This window comes from Acartia tonsa, chromosome 12, assembly GCF_053477335.1.
Source record: "Acartia tonsa isolate MP-2025a chromosome 12, ASM5347733v1, whole genome shotgun sequence".
Classification (NCBI taxonomy): domain Eukaryota; kingdom Metazoa; phylum Arthropoda; class Copepoda; order Calanoida; family Acartiidae; genus Acartia; species Acartia tonsa.
The window spans coordinates 9,165,168-9,185,938 of record NC_137271.1 but is presented as its reverse complement, the minus strand read 5'-3'; the positions used below and the strand labels follow the sequence as shown (position 1 = coordinate 9,185,938).

At 30.4% G+C, this 20,771-nt stretch overlaps 1 protein-coding gene across 6 annotated transcripts in view; it reads left to right on the top strand.

The window, feature by feature from the left end:
* Positions 1-20,771, top strand: part of Sh (Potassium voltage-gated channel protein Shaker) — a 543,641-nt gene that overhangs the window by 491,389 nt on the left and 31,481 nt on the right. For all 6 annotated transcript variants that reach the window (XM_080179535.1, XM_080179532.1, XM_080179536.1 and 3 more), the window contains 4 exons: positions 1,660-1,758; positions 3,343-3,423; positions 7,448-7,511; positions 16,856-16,938. In XM_080179535.1, the coding sequence (XP_080035661.1) occupies positions 1,660-1,758; positions 3,343-3,423; positions 7,448-7,511; positions 16,856-16,938 (327 nt within the window). The remainder of the gene's footprint in view (positions 1-1,659; positions 1,759-3,342; positions 3,424-7,447; positions 7,512-16,855; positions 16,939-20,771) is intronic.

Here is a 20,771-nt window from a genome sequence, read left to right as displayed (position 1 = left end):
AACAAAACTGGTTTTAATCTTATAATTTATCATTTTACTATCCGTGTAAAGCTGTCTATAATACGATGCGATAAATAACTATTCTGTTACAAGTCAAAATCCTAAATACTAAAGTAGCTGGATGTTTGTTTGTCTGTTTGTAAATTATCGGAAACTTCTTGTTCTTTAGCTCTACAAATTGAAAAAGACAAAATCTAGGATAAAGAAAAATTAGTTTTCCAGTATGGCTTCGAAACTGATTAATATCCGCTGGATTAGAACCACTTTACAGCCATGCCGAGAAATCAAGTCTGCAAATATTAAAATGAAATGAATAAAACTTATTTTAATCTTATATATATTTTTTATATTAACAAATATCATTCATATAATTCATATTTGACAAGTTTGCTGTTTTGACTTCAAATTCTTTATAGGAACATCCTTTTTCTTAACCTCTTTGGTTGAAAGTTTTAGAAATGTTGGAAAATTTTGACCGTAATCCTATTAGAAGCTCAGCTATGACAGCAGAAATATAGTGGTTTGGCAGGAGCGAGGCTACTCTATAATCATGTGTTGGTATGTCCGTTCGTTCTTACATCCACAAGTGACAGCTAATAAATGTTAAAAATTTTCTTAAAATTTTTTTCACACAAGTGCAAGTGACTAATGCCTAACTGTTGACTAGGGCACTAACTATAACATCGGTGCCGTAACCGTGCCTAATATAACCTAACCTAGCCTGACTTAAAGTAAAATAAACAGGCGAAAAACTCCACCCCTACCCATTTTAAATTCAAATTAAAAATGTGGGGGGGGCATATTTGCTCACATGGCACTTTGAGGGATAACACCGTTTGTTGTCTTTTTAAATGAGCCAGTCATGCATATGCTTGTTCTTGATTAAGTATTCTTTCCATATTTTGCATATTAAACAAGGATGACAACATAAGTGAAAGGCGGCACAAAGAAGATTAAAACACAACAATATGATTTTAAATTGTCTAAATGGTATCTATTGTATACTTTTAACTATCTACATATTATAAATCTATATCCTTCTGTCTAATTGTCTATTTTACATGTATCTCTCTTTCTTTCTATTTTTTTAACTTTTTAATCTATGATTGTACTTTTTAAAATTGTAAATTGGGCTCCTTAACTATGTACCTATCTTATAATCTATATAATACTAAACCTACTAACTATCTATTTTTTATCATTCTGTGAACTACCAATCTATGAATTACTTATCTTAAAGAATGTGTTTAAGGAAAGTACCTCTATAATTGTCTATGTAAATTTCAGGTTTTATGAAATATATTCTCATGTTCCTACATAATAATCTATGTAATTTCAGGTTCTATGAAATATCTTCTTACCTACCTACATAACAATCTATCTAATTTCAGATTCTATGAAATAAAATCTTATTTACCTGAATAATAATCTATTTAATTTCAGGTTCTATGAATTATCTTCTCATGTACCTACCTACATAACAATCTATCTAACTTTAGAATCTATGAAATATAATCCAATGTACCTACATAAAAATTTTTTTAATTTCAGGTTCTATGAAATATCTTCTTACGTACCTGAATAACATTCTATCTATTTTCAGGTTCTATGAAATATCTTCTCATGTATCTACCTACATAACAATCTATCTAATTTCAGGTTCTATGACCCTGTGCACAACGAATATTTTTTCGACCGTCACCGAAATTGCTTTGAAGCCATTATCTATTATTATCAAAGTGGGGGAAGATTAAGAAGGTAAATGCTTACTATTTAAAGAGAAGCTTTTCTATAGTTAGGGTCTGTCCGTCCGTAACGGTCAGCTTTTTTTCGTGTAACAGTAAGCTCTATTCGTTGATTTACATATGTTAGAATTGTCTTATCGATTTCAAACTTTGCATATTGATTTCTATAATAGTTAGTTAAGAAAGCGTCGTAACTCAATAATCGTTTCCAAAAAGTCCGTACATTCTGGCAATCTGCTTTATAATAGCTGCTTATTATTATACTAAATCTTCATAACTAATTTCAGCCAGTTATCTTGAATAGCATCTAATTTCCGCTATAACGAACTGACAGACAGACAGACAAAGTGAATTTTAGTGTAGTTTCGTTACTTATAAAAATATCTAAGCAAACGCAGATAAGAATTACAGAATATCTTCGCAACATCTAAAAAAAAAACTTTCAACAAAATGACCTTATTAAGAAATTTAACAAGGATAATTATACCTATAAGTAGCGAAGCAAGGATAAGCCAATAACAAAGAACAATATTTCAAAGAGAGGGGTAACAATGGGCTGTTTATACACTAGTCCCCAAAGTTTTACAATAACGTTTTCTTATTCGTTGGCTAGACAACTCTGGGGACCTTTACTGCTCATTAACTGGTTGGTTTATAAAGTTGAAAGTTCAAATGTTTTAGCCACTAATTTAAATCGACAGAAAGGGTAATTTTTTGTTTAATCATTGGAGATATACATCAATTTATCGACCATTGTCTTATCCCTGCCAATATTTACACATATTAAAATGTTTTTAAGTAAAAATGAAACATGTTGGCAGATGTTGCTAATAAAACAAGGACACTAAGTCCGAATTAGCTAATTATGTTTTAAGAAAGTGACGAACGGCCAAATGCTAGTTATAAAGTAACTTCGCTATTTAAAAAATGGAATTTAGAGATAAATATGTTTTCCTCACCTCGTGTCAATTAAGCAATTTAGTTTAGACAGGAGGCTACATAATTTCAGGTATAGGGCAACCAAGAACAAAATAGATTTTTCCAATTTGAACAAAATTATTATTTAGAAAAAAATTTGTATCTTTTTATATTAAAGTTTGTTATGTATAATTTTACTTTTACAATTTATTTCTAAAGGACTGTTTTACATTGAACTAATCTTCTTTTTTTTTATAAATTTTGTAGCTACTCTACAAGTACAATTTGTAAGTACATAAAAAAAACTGATTACAGTCAAAGATAATTAGGCTCATTCCATTAATTCTTGATTTAATAACAATTCCTACTAAAATTTGAAATTCATCTATTCTTGTAACTTAAGAGGAGTGGGTGGGGTGGTACATTAAAACGTTACTTTAAAAGAAAATGTATAAAAAAAAAATTAGCTTATTTTTTTAGGGGTTTTATATCTTGCGATGGTGAAGGTTTTCCCTCCCCTAGTTATGAACCTTTCTGAAACCAAAAGAAGCTTCAAATGAGAATCATATCAGTTCCTTGGTTAGCGAGATCTAAAGCTAAAGACAGACAGATATCCTGCTTTATTGTCCTTGTTTAATAAATGATATTTTTCCTAAATTAATGATTTTCCTTTTTTCAGGCCGGTGAACGTTCCTTTAGATATTTTTTCTGAAGAAATTCAGTTTTATGAATTGGGGGAAACTGCCATTACAAAATTCAGGTATTATTTTCTTTCCTAATAAGGACAGAAATTCCCTTCCTTGGGTTAGGAAGGCTATTTCCTTTCCTTTTTCTTACAAATTCTCACCAAGGAAGGTGATTTCTGTCTTATTTTTTTATAATCTTTTCCCGTATGGCGTCGAAGCCGATTTATTCCGCTGGATTAGAACAGGGGTTCAGCCATACTGAAAATACATGTATAGCATCGTATTACTGAAATTTTCCACGAATATTAAAATGAAAATCATAATATTAATACCAGTTTTGTTAACCAGAACCTCCGGTCACTCGGGGCTAACGAAACTTGAATCTTATAATTTTTCGTTTTAATATACGCGGAAAGCTGTCTATAATACGATGCGATAAATAACTATTATAATCTTTCTTTGTTAATTGTATCTATCAATTAACTGACACGGGCGAGACTGTTGTCCATGTAATTTAACATCAGGACCAACAACCAAGGAGTTAGTCTGAGTTGCGACTGTTTTATTTGCCAAGGCATTCACTCTACTCTGTCCATTAATGTCGTATATCTGGTATCAGTAGCAGTAGGAACCATTTTTAAAGTCTTCAATTATGGCACAGTGTTAGGTTAGAACTAATGGGTTCCAGTTAAATTAAGATATGTCTACAAGATTTTTCTTATTCTAGATATTTTTTTTTTAAATCCTCAAAAACTAAAAATAGATTTACTAAATGTACTCTTGAAATATAAAAAGTTAAGGAAAAAGGCTTAATTTAATTTTCCTAAATTTGCTAAGAACGTGTAAAGTAATAGAGATAATAATTTAGATTGATCAAACTTAGAAATGATATGTAAGACTATAGTTATTACTTCTAATGCTATATCAGTCGTGTGACATTATTCGTAAGGGGGAGGGGGAGGGCCTAAGGTTAAAATGTACCTAACTAAAGGTCGTGCAATCAAAGTGTAAGATCTTTCGTAAACTAAAATAATGAACTTTGGTTATAACAAAAGATTATAGTATAATTAACTTATAAAATGGTAACCACAAAGGTCGTGCAATTAAAGAACTGACTGTTATGGATCAAGAAATGAAAACAAGAAAAGGTTTCATAAAAACTAGGGATATGAAACCTCTAAGTTAACTCTATTTTGAAATGTAATTATTTTAGCGTAAAAATGTGTATTCTGCAAACCGTTCAGCTCCTTTTGTTCTCATGTGCAAAAACTTGCATTACTTTACTTAAACGCTGCAAAATTAATAGGTTTTAGTGATAAAATCTGCCAATATAAGCAATCAATAAAGAATTTAGGTAAACTTGTCCAATTTTGTCAAATAGGCGTGGTTTTGCTCAATTTTGCAAGCACAAAATTCGTCATGATGTACAGCTAAGGTCATAAAACAAAGGTTGTACGATTAAAGGGGTTTTATGTTATCGCTTTCTTATTTAGTATTTTCACAACATTATTTAGAAACAGAATTTTCCATTTAAACGTTATGATATAGCAGTATTATTTTGTATGGAGATTTGAAAAACTATTCACTACTCTTACATGGAATTAAAGGGATAAGACAATGACCGATAAATTGTACCTTGATGATACACAAAATTATCCCTTCTGCGACGTTTGGACACTGAACTAAATGTACCAACCAATCAAAATTCAATTAAAGTCCCCAAGGTTGATAAGTTAACTTTATTGTTTCCATTGGGGACTTGTGTAATAAACCGCCTAATGTCCCTCTCTCCTATATTAACTTTTCATATGGCTTAAAAGAGGGTGGGAAATACACTGTTAAAAAATATTTATTTTTCAACTTTATGTAAAAAAAAAAAGGCTGGGTAGCATGTGCAGTTTAGTATCACTTTCAATAAACTTTCATTTTAGAATTACAGTACTGAGGAGATACAGATTTTAAAGGAAGCCTGCAAGAAATACCACGCTTTAACTGCTGAAAGACTGCCACAAGTAGACCATATACCCCAAATTTGAAGCCTTCAGCTTCTATAACAAAAAAGTTCTAGGCATTTTAAAATGACATTTTATGTACAATGAAAATTTTGAAAGAATTGCAATGCTCATGTTAAAAACTTTGAAAATAAACTACGTGGCTCAGAAACAAAATTATAAGCTTATTTTTGTCATAAATTTAGGTTTCCAGTAACTAATTATATTTTTACAATAAAAATACCCATTTTTATAGTCAAAATCATTAAAAAAATTAAGTTTTACTTGCGTTGTACCGAATGTACTGTAGCCAATCAGAAGGCTGAATCAGCTTAATAACCAATCACAGCTGAGCTTGTGTTAGTTTACCCCTTTGTTTCCGCTATGATTTTCGTTTAAAAATGCAATTTAAATCGAATTTTTTTCATAGCTTTTGCCTATGAAATGTGGTGTTTTTATTGTAAAAATGTAATCAGTTACAGGCAATCTAAGTTTCTGACAAAGATAAGGTATAATTTTGTGTCTAGGCGACGTAATTTAATATTGTTTTTTTCTTTTATGAGCATTGGAAATCTTTCAAAAATTCCATTGTACATAAAATGCTATTTTGAAATGCCTAGAACTTTTTTGTTATTGAAGCTGAAGGCTTTAAATTTGGGGTATTGGGTCTTCTTGTGGCAGTCTTTCAGCAGTTAAAGCGTGTTATTTCTTGCAGGCTTCCTTTAAACATTTTTCCAGTATTGCTTCAATACCGATTAATATCCGCTGGACTAGAACCGATTCTAAGCCATACTGAAAATCATGTACAGCATCTTTATGACAGTCAATTTTTCCACGAATAATAAAATAGAAATCATTAAATTAATTTTATATTTTTTTCTTTTTAATATCCGCGAAAAACTGTTAATGTATAATGCGATGCAATAGATAACTATTATATTATGCCTTTATCCCATAGTTGAAGTAGAAGCCCGTTTGTTTGTATAGAAAAGCGTATCTGGGCAATTTTTCTTTAAATTAAATAAATCAATAGTAAAGAAAGTCTAAATCCTCAATGCCATAATTGACCAATAGGAAAAGAGCACATGAAAAGTTATGCCACATTCAAAATCTTATGACTTCCTTTTCAAATCAGATATTTTTTTGTATCTGCTTGACTATCTGGGTCTAATAAATCTATTAGTAAATAGTAAAGTAATAATTAAAAGTTTTTAATTTTGAGAGGCATGAGTTTTAATGAAACTAATATTTTTATTACATTTTTTCGATTTATCCCTTTATATCTATTTTTCTTACTCTAAAAATCTCTTTTTCTATTACTCTTTTTTTATAAAGTATTCAATAACCTGAATATAAAATTTCTTAAAATTCCCGTATAGCTAAACTATACCTATGTTTGAAATTTAAGACAAGAATTCAAATAATGTATTATTACATATACTAAAGAGTAAATTTAATATAAATTTTCATCTGAACTAAATTTTATTTAATTCTTATTTTATATTTTTAAGGTTATATAAACATCAATATTTGAGATATTAACTCTGAAATATAAAATAAATGAAAATAATGGATATTATGACCGGAAAAAGAATCGTTGTCAATTTAGGTTGCTATTTCCCCTGTAATTTATTGGTCAGTTTATCCATCCAGTAGGAGGGAAGTGGGAAAACGTTATTATAGCCTGTTGCGTGTTTCACTTCATTAGAAAACATGAAAGTCTAATGTAAGATCCAAGTAATAAAATATCCATTATTACAATGTATTTATCCGTTGTCTGTATGTCTGTAACTCTCTTCGTTGAAAAATTTGATATATTTGTTCCCCTCTTCCTAAAACTGTGTTTGATTAATCTTTTAGTAGTAGCGAAGCTACTGCGTAATGCTTAAGTTGGTCCATTTGAGATGCAGTAATTTTTCTTGGTTGGTGTTAAAGATAGATGTTTGAAATTTCTTGTAGGATTCCCATGATAGATTTAGCATAATTTTATGGAAATTTTGAATGCCATATTTGGGAAAGGTTTAGACTTCCAGCTCATTTTTAAATCTGTGAAAGGTTAATTTTTCAGATTCTCATCCTAATTAAACTGTAATTTTGATCATTTCAGGGAGGATGAAGGATTTATCAAAGAAGAGGAGAAACCGTTGCCGACCAATGATCTACAACGAAAGGTTTGACTTTTTTTTCATTTTTGTAACATCCTTGCTATTTAGATGCTTTATATATATACTAGCGACTACGCCCCTAGAGGCATCTAAAGTCCCTTTTTAGGTAACAGACATTATCAAATGCTTTTGGCATATCTGAAAATCTATTGTGTTTTTTATATTTTGTTTTAAATTTCATCTCCTTTTAGGAGAATCCAACCAGTGATTTACAAAATAAGGTCTGTAATAGTTATTTACCGCATCGTATTATAGCCAGCTTTCCGAGGAGAATAAAATGAATAATTATAATATTAAAGCTAGTTTTGTTTGCCCGGGTTTACCAAACTGGTATTAATTTTATGATTTTTATTTTAACATTCGAGGAAAATTGTCTTTCATACGATGCTATACATGATTTTTCAGTATGGCCGAGGACCGGTTATAATCCAGCGGTTATTATTCGGTTTCGAAGCCATACTGGAAAATAACTTATTAGTATTTAGTTACGAACATATTGGTATCTTGATATTTTGAACACAGCCTTTGTTAACTAAGGGATAAGAAAATAGTTGATGAAATATTAATATCCCCAATGATGATACACATAATTAACCCTTCAGTAGATTACAATAAGTTGTTGAAACATAATGACACTCAACTTATTGAACTAACCAATCAAAAAAAAGTTGTTGAGCCAACGAATAAGAAAACAGTATCATAAAACTTTGGGGACTAGAGTAATAAACAGCCCACTGTCCCCTCCCTCCCTGGGTAACTATAAGAAAAAAAATAAGAAATTATTTTTCCTACAGTTTGTACGGAAATACTAATTGTTTTTCTCGTATTCATTCGAATCCGGTGGATAGGAACCGGTTCTCATCCATAAGAAAAAACCATGTCTAGCATCGTATTATATCCAGCTTTATACGAATATAAAAATGTACAATCATAAGATTTAAACTAGTTTTAATCTTAAAATTGTACATTCTATATCCGCGGAAAGCCGTCTATAATACGATGCGAGAAATAACTATTCTGTAATACGTCTCCTTATACATAGACACAAACATATATTTCATTCCAAGTATAATTTATCAATTATTTATACACGATTCCAATAGATGAAAGAATAGGTTTTTAACAACATATCTTTGAAAGAAAAAGAAAATAATTGATCAGTCCATTTAAAAAGACGTTTTGTTTGTCTAAAAAAATATTGAAATCTCAATTTTAAGGAATCTTCTTTTGAGCCGTTATGGTTTTAGTCTATTTTATTTTTTAATTAATTCAATGCAATACTTTATCTCTCACCCTATATGCTTTTTCTTTGGGGGAGGATATCTTTCCAAAAATAGTTAAAAACCTTCCCTCGACCTATAAGAAGCTTCAGTGTAGAGGAAAACTATATCGGTTCAGCAGTTAGCGAGATCCTTCGCTACAGACAAAAAAAGCTTACTAATTTATAACACAGGATAGACAATCACAGAATACCTATTAATGACACTTAAGTTCAGAGATTCCATTGTGAATTAATTTTGAAGTTAATTTTGTTTGTCAAATTAGACTGCATCCTGTAAAATATAAAATATAAATTTATTTCCAGTATGGCTTTAAAACCAAACAATATCCGCTGGATTAGAATTGGTTCTCAGCCATACTGAAAAATTATGTATAGCATCGTATTATATCCAGTTTTTTACAAATATAAATTTGTACAATCATAAGATTAAAACCAGTTTTTTTTATTCCGTGCCTTCGGCATCTCGGGGCCATAAAAACTGGTTTTAATCTTATAATTGTACATTTTTATATCCGCGGAAAGCTGTTTAAAATGTGATTTAATAAATAACTCTTACAGCATCCAATATCAATATACATACACATACTAATAAATATATTTAAATGAAACATATAAACAAACTAATAATAGTTATTTCTCGCATCGTATTATAAACAGCATTCCGCGGATATAGAATGTACAATTAAAAGATTAAAACCATTTTTTTAGCCCCGAGATGCCGAAGGCTCGGGATAAAAAAACTGGTTTTAATCTTATAATTGTACATTTCTATATTCGTAGAAAACTGGATATAATGCGATGCTAGACATAGTTTTTTTGTATTGATGAGAACCGGTTCCTATCCACCGGACTCGAATTCTCTTAATTCAACTCTCATTTTCTAGTGGATTATAAAAAAAAAACCTAGTACCATTAAACAACACGAGACTATTATAGATGCTTGAATAATTTTCTCATTTTCTAGACAACTCCAGGAATCTAAAGGGATAAGACAATAAATTGATATACATCCCCAATGATTATACACAAAAATATCCCTTCTATAAATTACAATTTATGGTTGAAACCTTTGGGTACTCAACTAGTGGACCAATCAAAATTCAATGACAGTCCTCAAAGTTGTTGTGCCAACTATAAGGAAATACTTTTATATAGCTTTGGGTACTAGTATAATAAACAGCCTAATGCCTCCTCCCTCCCTCCCTGAGAGAACTCTGTATATAAAGAACATAATATACACTACAAACAAAAATATTTATCATCCCAAACACACACATACTTAAATACTATTAACAGTTAGGGAGTTGAATCCATTTTTATAGAAGCAGAAATATAATCTATGATTATGGTTTGGACCCTCTAAAACTGTAATCTACCCTCCACTTTCCCTTCTCTTGGTGAAGATATCTTCACTAAGAGAGGGGAAAGTGGAATCTTACATTTCAAAAATCGTATCGGCGTTGAAGATATCTTCACCAAGAGAAGGGAAAGTAGAATCTTACATTTCAAAAATCGTATCGGCGTTGAAGATATCTTCACCAAGAGAGGGGAAAGTGGAAAGGTAGATTACAGTTTTAGAGGGTCCAAACCATAATCATAGATTATATTTCTGCTTCTATAAAAATTGATTCAACTCCCTAACTGATTAACTAATATGAAAAAGAAAAATATATAAATGATATTAATTTGCAAATTACAGGGTGTTCAAATAATTAAAATTTACATACTGCATGATAAACAACATAGTACATATAAGGGTTAACCAACAAGAAATAGTAACTAAAAGAATAATTTTGAAATCAGATAATGCAACGGGAGTTAAAAAACTGAGTTCTGAAACTCATTAGTTCAGTTCATTAGTATTTTTGTTCAGAGGACGGATCTTAAGGGCCAACAAATTGATTACATCCCCAATTATGATATTATAAATACCCCTTAAATAGATTACAATTAGTGGTTGAAACGTTCAGACACTTGAAGTCCTTGAAGTTTTTAAACCAACAAACAAGAAAATATTATTATAAAACATTTGGGACTAATGTGATAAACAGCCCAATATCCCCTACCTCCCTGAGTTCTCAATCAGGGAATATTTCATTTGCAATTTTTTATGTAATAATTTCCCTTCAAGGAAAAACCCTTAAACAGCTGATTTCAACTTATGAAATAAATTAATTTTTTCTTACTGATTTACTTATTGGCCAAATCTTGATTATAACAAACTAAAGAGAAATTCAAGTCATCATCAACTAAATTTATAAGATGTTTAATAACTTCATTACACACTTATAATGTCTTAAGCTAATGAAATTGATGGAAAATAATGCAGCACATATAAATATATAACCCATCTAATAGCCATTCATACTTCATGGACAGAATGGGGTCTCATACAATTTGACATGAATAGAAGGAGAGAAATTGAACATTATGCTCTTTTCCCATATAAATAGATGCATAGCATTTTTAACAAGTTTTCTTTGATAATTGATAACAATACACTTGTATTTCACTCCATGTTTTTAGTCAAACAAATGTCATGATATAAATGAGGTATTGTTCCCACAACTATCAAAAACCATGATAATGATAAACCCTAGGGTAAAAATGTTGAAAATAATATAGAGAAAAAAATATTTAAACTGAAAAACATTTTTAAAAACTTTTAATTAGAACTTCCAATATTGTTAGTGCTAACATTTCTAGCGCTCCACATAAAATGATGATTTAAACTATATTATATAAAAACAAGGAAGAAAATATATATTCATGATCCAAATGGTCACCAAAAATATTTAAACCTTACAGATCGGGCCCCAATTCCCACCTTAATAGATCGGGGGGGGGGGGGGGGGGCCGGGGGGGGTTCTCAAAGAGCCCCCCCCCTCTATCTCGGCTCCTGGTACAGATAAAGACATAAAATTTTTTTCTGGTGGTTCATGTGTATTTTTAGAGAAAATTACTTTTTCTAGTCATAGCAGTCAGACCGCTCCTTAGCCGCTTTTTAGCGGCCAGCCGCTAAATTTTAAAACAGCTGTAGAGCGGCCAATTTTGCAGCTAGGATGACCAAATTTTAGGACGAACTTTTATTTTTCATAACAAAAAAATTACTTTTTCTGATCATCGCCGAAAAACGGCAAATAACGGAAACCGCCATTTTCGGCGGTTACGGCGGTAAAACGGCGGTTGGCGGCGCAAATTATTATTTTTATCTGTTTATTATTACTCAAGGATTTACCAAAACAAATTATAGGTCTCTAGCTGTAATAGAAGCCACGATATTCATGATATATGTCTGTAGTAAAAGCCGGACAAAAATCGGTCATAAAGTCGGTCAGGGAGCGGTCAAACGGTCATAACACCACTTTTCTCAGATGGTCATTGATATCTAAGTATTCACCAAAAAAAATTTAGGTTTCTACCTTATACACAAAAGTCATAATGTAGAAATTATGATTTATTTAGAATTTTTTCTAATTTTTTTTGCTACCCAACCGACTTTGACCGGACACCACGACCGACACAGACCAGATATCCTAATAAAATCAACTCTTGCCGACGTATAATTACTAAACTTAAAAATTCATGAAGTTACAGCTCTCCATCTTACCTACAAAAAAAATGAGATTGAAAAAACTAGAGGGGGGGGCTCTTTGAGCCCCCCCCCCCCCGATCTGTAAGGGTTAAAAGATCTTAAAGAGTTTTCCTCATTTATCAGAAAAGACTCTTCCTTTCACATATTCATCTTTCTTTTCTTTTCCAAATTCAAGTTTAATACGGTAAGGTTCAATGATATTTGATGCTAAATGCTGGTGACATTTGGTGGAATATATTGTAATATCTCATCAATTAGGAACCAATAGGAACCAATAGGAACCTCCCTCCTATAAAATTAAAGATTTTAATAATCATAAGAATATAAATTTTAGTTTATACCATACTAAAATTTCATACTTTAACTATAAATAATGATTTTTAAGAATTCTAATCAATTAAACCAATGCAATGTATTAATTTAAATGTAAGGAAAATGTGAGGATTTCCCTGAAATGAACTTAATTAATTTAAAAGAATGGGAAAAATGTGAAAATTTTGTGTAATTTGTAAAAAATATAACAAGGATTACATTTTTGCATTATTTTCTTTTCCAAAACAGGACTAATCAATTTTCTTGCTCTAACTTTGTCTGTATCCATCAAAAAGTTATTTCTCTCTGGTAATAAATGGGTAAGCATATATTTTCATACCTTAATACTGAGATCTACAGATTGGGGAACAAATATCTTAATAACGAATTATTGAAAAGGGTGTATAACTATAAAGCCCTTACAATAATTTTTTTTATATTGTTTTTGGTGATTTCCATAAAAATGTTGGCTAAACAAATTTGGGGACTTGTATACATTTTGATTGGTTAGTTATTTATGATGAGAGTCCAAACTATTCAGCCATTAATTGTAATATATACAAGGGGTAATTTTGTGGATCATCATTGGGGATGTACATGAATTATTGGCCTTATTCCTTTAGGTCCATGAATAAAATTCTAGTTATGTTGGAATTTTTGCAGAAAGAAAATCATTGAAAAAGTGCCTGTGTTGATTTGCAAAATAATTGTACCTGTCCTGGCACAGATGTGCAAGTTCAGGGAATATTTTCCAGATGGGCAACCAACACACTCTCTAATATGGAACAGAAATTATTAACAGAGAGAGAGGGGGCTGTTTATTACACTAGTCCTCAAAGTTTTAAAATAACGGTTTTTATATTCATTGGTTCAATAACTTTGGGGACTTTTGATTGGTTGATTCATTAAGTTGAAAGTTCAAACGTTTCAACCCGTAATTTTAATCTATAGAATGGGTAATTTTGTACATCATAATTGGGATGTACATCAATTTATCGGCCATTGTCTTATCCTTTTAGATTCCTGAAATATTAACTTAAATAATGTAAAGAATTGTAGGGTAAAAAATTGTTAAAATATAAATATAATTAGTTATTAAGATACAGATGATTACAAAATTATCATTGAAAATTGAAAACACTTTATTTTGTTTAAGATATTTAAAACACAATGTTGTGCTATAGATAATTTCAAAAAAGTAATGAACTCATGAATATTTTTTCCACATAATTTAATCCCTCTCTCTCTGGCTATAATTACTTTCTACTAGGTATCAAGACTGTAATATGTATGAAAGTATTTTTTCATAACATAATTTCTTTTACACTTATATTATATTATGACAGGAAGGGAGGGGAGGGGTTTATTACACTAGTCCCCAAAGTTTTATAATAACGTTTTCTTTTTCGTTGGCCTAACAACTTTGGAGACCTTTATTAAATTTTGATTAGTTGATTCATTAAGTTGAATGTCCAAACGTTTTATCAACTAATTGTAACTTACACAAGAGGTATTTTTGTGTATCATCATTAGTGATGTACATTAATTTATTAGCTATTGTCTTATCCCTTTAGATCTCTGGTAGCATATAATGCACTGGTTAGCTTGAGCAGAAAACTGCTAAGATATACATGTATGATTCATGGTTCAGATCGATGTTAACTCTAGTTGACTCCGAAAGAAATATTGGAAATTAAACCAACTCTTTATATCTTTTTAGTAAAAATTTAACTTCCTAATTGGAGCTTATCATACAAAAATATACATATTATGAAAAATTAAAATATTTTTATATATGAAAATTTAAAGTATCTAGCATATTATATCAAGTCTTACTTAAACTAAGGAGCTTATATAAAGTACACATATATAATGTTTAATGTAAATTTATTGCCCAAATTTAGCTATTTGCATCAAGCTAATAGCAAATTTGACTTATTGTTTCAATTTATAGAAGACACAGATTATTATCTACAGATGAACTTTTAGGTACCTGATATTGATCCATAAAAAACAAACCAAAAAATTGTAGATGTATAAGCATAGATGTATCATTCAGAAAACCACCTGCCCCAAGTATCAGATACCCTTTCATTTGCCAGCAAATTGATTTTTGTTCTTTTGTAGGGACTTTATATTTGTGTGTTTATATTTTCGATGCTATTAGCTAATTTGAAAGACCCAATACAAAATTGGGACAGGGTCCCTGACCTGTTGGACGAGTTACATATAGTTCATGCCCCCTCTATTATTTTACTTTGATAAATGAATTAAGGTCGAAAGTAGAAATTCATTGATACATTTTTTACTCAATTTTATAAGATTTATTTTTATTATCCATTAAACATTGATGTAGAATATAAAAACAATATAAAAGCTTTCTTTCAACAAAATAATGTACACATAAACAGCAAGAGAGAGGAGAAGGTTTTTTTATTACACTAGTCCCCGAAGTTTAATGATAACGTTTTCTTATTCTTTGTCTAAACAACTTTGGGGACTTTAGTAAATTTTTATTGGTTTGTTCATTAAGTTGAGCGTTAAAAAGTTTCAACAACTAATTTTAATCTACAGAAGGAGTAAGTTTGTGTATTATCATTGGGGATGCCTATTAATTCATCGACCATTGTCTTTAAAACATTTTTTTTTAATTTTAAAATATTTAAATCATTTTCAACATTTATTTAGTTCAACAACTTCATAAAAATAAAATTTGGCCCCTGTCTTTTTAATATTTGATTACAGGAACCATAAAATACATTTGGCAAAAACAAATAGCAAGAAATATTCTTAAATTTACCATTCCAAACCATAAAACATATGCAGTATAGTTCAGGGGGTTTAAAGGGATAAGACAATGAACAATAAATATATGTACATCCACAATGAAGTCACATAAAATTACCCCTTCTGTAGAAAAAAATTAGTGGTTGAAAATTTTGAACGCTCAACTTAATGAACAAACCAATCAAAAAGTCCCCAAAGTTGTTAAGTTAACAAATAAAAAGAAAACGTTATTATAAAACTTCGGGGACTAGTGTAATAAAAAACAGCCCATTTCCCCATCTTCTTCTGAATATAGTTGCAAAACGTGGATTTTTGTTAGAAGCTACATGCTTAAATATCTATAGCAATCGATGCATAAGCTCCCAAAAATAATCTTTTAAACATTCTTCAGAAATTACATATTCACTTTTAAACCAAAGTTTGAAATAAATGAATAAAATGTAGAAAACTTTTATAAAACTGCACTAACTGTACAGAAATGTTAATTTCTGTCATTTATAATTAATAACAAGGATGACATCATCAATAAAAGTTAAGCTCTGAATTGGTAGGACAAACGAACATTAACAATGGTAGAGTGTCAGAAATGAATATGCAGAATTTAAATGTTTAAGTCGGAACAAAATTGTAACATACTTTAATTAAAAGGACTTAGTCTAACATAGCATATAACATTGTACCTTGTTGTAATAGTAATCAGTATTAAAAAAAAACAGTTGAATATAATAGTTATATCACATAAAAATTGTTGTTAAACAGTTTAAATATCAACATGTTTTAAATGGACGTATTGAAATTCTGGTTAGAATTGCTATGTTTCCTAAATCATACCTAACAGTCATAGAAATCATGAACGATCCTAATTATAGAAAAGCTTCGCTTCTAATAAGAGTCTTTACAATTGTTTGGCATCTTAGACGCTATTTTTAAGAACGTCAGAGCCGCAGCCATCAGCATATATCTTTGATACCCCTTAGCCGCCAGTGAGACAACATTCCAGATCTGCAAAAAAAAGAAGGGTGACTTGATAATTGAATCAAAACAACAACCGTTGAATACTGAAAGAGCTACAATGTACCCGAAAATAGATATTTGACATGGATCTAAAGGGATAAGAGAATGACCGATAAATTGATGTACATCTCCAATAATGAAACACAAAATTACCCCTGCTGTAGGTTATAATTAGTGGTTGAAATGTTTGAACACTCAACTTAATGATCCAACCAATAAAAATTCAATATAGTCCCCAAAGTTGTTAAGCAAAAGAATAAGACAACATTATTATAAAACTTTGGGGATCAGTGTAATAGACAGGCCATTGTCCCTATATATTTGCAGAAGGTTGATCAGTAATGCTGCTCAATTTTTCAGGTTTGGCTGTTGTTTGAGTATCCCGAGTCCTCACAGTATGCCAGGGTCGTCGCTATTATTTCTGTATTTGTTATTCTGCTCAGGTATAGATAGATAGATAGATAGATAGATAGATAGATAGATAGATAGATAGATAGATAGATAGATAGATAGATAGATAGATAGATAGATAGATAGATAGATAGATAGATAGATAGATAGATAGATAGATAGATAGATAGATAGATAGATAGATAGATAGATAGATAGATAGATAGATAGATAGATAGATAGATAGATAGATAGATAGATAGATAGATAGATAGATAGATAGATAGATAGATAGATAGATAGATAGATAGATAGATAGATAGATAGATAGATAGATAGATAGATAGATAGATAGATAGATAGATAGATAGATAGATAGATAGATAGATAGATAGATAGATAGATAGATAGATAGATAGATAGATAGATAGATAGATAGATAGATAGATATGTATTGATTATTCTGCTAGGTACATGCATATGAAGCTCTTTATAGTGCCTATAAAAAATTACGTCATACTAGCCTACCTTTGGTCAATAAAAATGTATACTGGCCTACCACTGGTTATTTAGTCTGTGTATTGGCCTATCATTAGTCATTTGTAATGTATAACGTTATTTTTAAAGTCACTACAAATAGCTGAACACTTATATAAAAGTTAGATAACTAGATAAACAGATTGAAGGATAAATTGATAATATGGAAGCTTGTTAGATAGTAAGATAGATTTACAATTGATTAGGAGCTACATCATTTAATAGATTGATAGATGAATTAATAGATTAGTTGATAGATAAAAAGATTAATGCATAATTAGGAGATTTGAACATTAAAAGATAGAAAGATAATCAAATTGAAATATTGCTGTAATAAAAAGCTAATAGATTTTTAAAAGCAAGGCTTTTCTATAATTAGGGTCGGTCAGTCCGTACGTCCGTCCATCAGTCACGGATAGCTTTTTTCGTTAATTTAGACATGTTAAAATTGTCCTATCGATTTCAAATTTTGCATGGTGATTCCTTTAGTAGTTAGGTACGATTTAGAAAGCGTAGCAACTCTATAATCATTACCAAAATGTCCGTACGTCCATTTTAAACATGTTGATTTTTTTACTTTTTTAATAGCTTTTTTCGTTAATTTAGGCATGTTAGAATTGTCCTATCGATTTCAAATTTTGCATGGTGATTTCTGTAATAGTTAGGTACGAGTTAGAAAGCGTAGTAACTCTATAATCATTACCAGAATGTCTGTACGTCCATTTTAAACATGTGGATTTTTTTACATTTTTAACAACAAATTTGTATGTGATCTAATTATCCGATTGGTCTGATTCTGGGACAACAAAGTACAATATTATAAGTCCTAAAACTGTAAGTAGTATGTCCATAATCATTATCCTGTATCAAGCAATTTTTCAACAAATTTACTTACAATTTTGCTTTGACTCTTATACATTCGCATTCTGATTATTCAGTTCTGACATTATACAAGTGTTAATGTCCGTTTGTCCTACCGTTTCAGAGCTTCACTTTTATGGATGTTGTCATCCTTGTTATTGGAAAGATAGATTGATAAGCAGATCTTTTGAAACATAAAAGATAGATTGATGGATTGATAGATAGAATTTCATAGAAAGATTGGTAGGTACATCATGTACATAAAGTAAATTTTAAAAGATTCAAAATAAAAAAAATATCGAACTTAACAACCTTATTAACGTACTGTAACTAAAGACCTGTCATTCATTCTATTTAGATGTACAGTATTATCAGGGATGGATAGGACAATGGGCTGTTTATTACACTAGTCCCATAAGTTTTGGGGACTTTTATGGAATTTTGATTGGTTGGTTCATAAAGTTAAATGTTCAAACGTTTCATCTACTAGATGTAATCTACAGATGGGGTAATTTTAATTGTGTAATATTACTGGGGATGTATATGAATTTATCGGCGATTGTCTTAACCTTTAGATCCCTGAATATACATACACAGACTGTTAAAATTCTCTTTGATAACATTTACAAATTCAATATGAGTTAGTAGACGCAAGGATGACAACATACATAACAACAAAGCAACAAAAAAACATATGAAATTGATTTGTAGATCCCAACTACAAAGGACCGTATTTAAAGAAGACATAATCTTGCAAAATATCTTTATTAAATAAGACCTAGTCCTTGAAAAACAATGTAAAGAATAGACTGACGGACATAGTTTGTTATAAATTAGATAATATACAGTATCTTTCTTTAATACAAATTAGAAAGAATATTAGGACATTTGATATATTTTTCAGTAGTTGCAATACTATAATGACCAATAGGACTATTAAATCTGTAATAACATGAAGAAAATGTTAGGTCCGAAGTAATTAATACCAAAGTTATAGAAAAGCCTTGCACAGAACAAGTTTCATTCAAATGTAAATCAGAGAGGGAAATTTTTATGAAAATACTTGATAATAAGCCCACTATGTAATAATTTATCAACTTTAAGATAGGAGTAAATAGGGTTCTACGACAAACGCAGGAGTCCCAAACGTCGGAGTGGACACTTAACCTAACCTAATCTATTTTAGACCATCTTATAGGTTTTTAAATGTCTAACCCCTGCGGGGGGCTTATTTGTTCATTCATATCTTAACCTAACCTAATCTGTAAAGAAATACTTAATAAAATTAATATTTTAACACTCCTGCGTTTGTCCACTCTGTCGTTTGGAACTCCTGCGTTTGTCCTGGAACCGTAAATAGTTTGTCTTCCATTGACATATTCCTGTATTTCTGGTGTTTGTCTCCTGATGAAATTGTTTAAAATTTAAATAGAGTTTTTTAGTTTATTTTCCTTATCGCAAACTTCTTGAAATTCAAATTTTGCCTATCCTGAATAGACCCCAACCAGGATAACCTAAAATTATAAAAGAAAAAACCTCGTCTCTTAATTTAATTCATATATTACGGGGAGGTTGTGCTTGACTATATACTTTAAGAAAAAAATCATCCTGTTTTTAAAAAAATTATCATTCTAACTACAATAGCAGCCGAAAAATCAAATTAAAATATTGGCGTTACGGACAAATGGACAGTGAATTATTGAGTAGCTTCGTTGCTATATAAATACAAACAGACAGACATCCTCTTAATATCATATAAGGATATATGAGCAAATGTGTCCTTTGGTTAACTTTACCCGGCCCCCTCCCCAGAGAAGCGCTAATAAATTTAGTTCTATATCCCAAAAGACATTCAATTGATCCTAGGATTGCTTTAAATCATGGTGTCACAGTAAAATTTCTATCAAGGCAAGCCTGTTGCGTTTATGTTATACAAATGAAACCAAAAAACTCTAAAACCCGACTCATACTACTACAATATGCATGTATCATACACACTAAAGAGATGTTTTTTAAAACTAACACATTGAAGCCATGCCAAAAAATCTTTTTTTTAGATGGACGAAAACTAAAAAGAAAAAATGAAGCCTTGAATTGGGACTAGGATGAGGCTGAAGTTTCGCTTATAATCTCCAAAGATAATTGGCTGCTTCCAACCCATGCGCGGCTAGTTGCGGCCGCGGCTGAAATTTCACTTAAGAATATTCATTTTTAAATGAATAACATGTTTTATTATCGTAAACAATCTTTATTGTATGTAGGAAAAGTTAATCATAAAAAAAACATATCTAACAAATCTTAGAGCTATAGAAATCCGGAAAATGAACATACAGACAAACAAATCTAAGCTGTTTAGGGTAAGAGGAAACTATTTATTTAAACAAGATGATAATTCTCCTGTAACGTACTGACAGACGAAGTGACACTTTAAAGTATAGAATAGCATCTTGATCATGGGAAGAAAACGAAGTAGCGGGATTCATCGTAT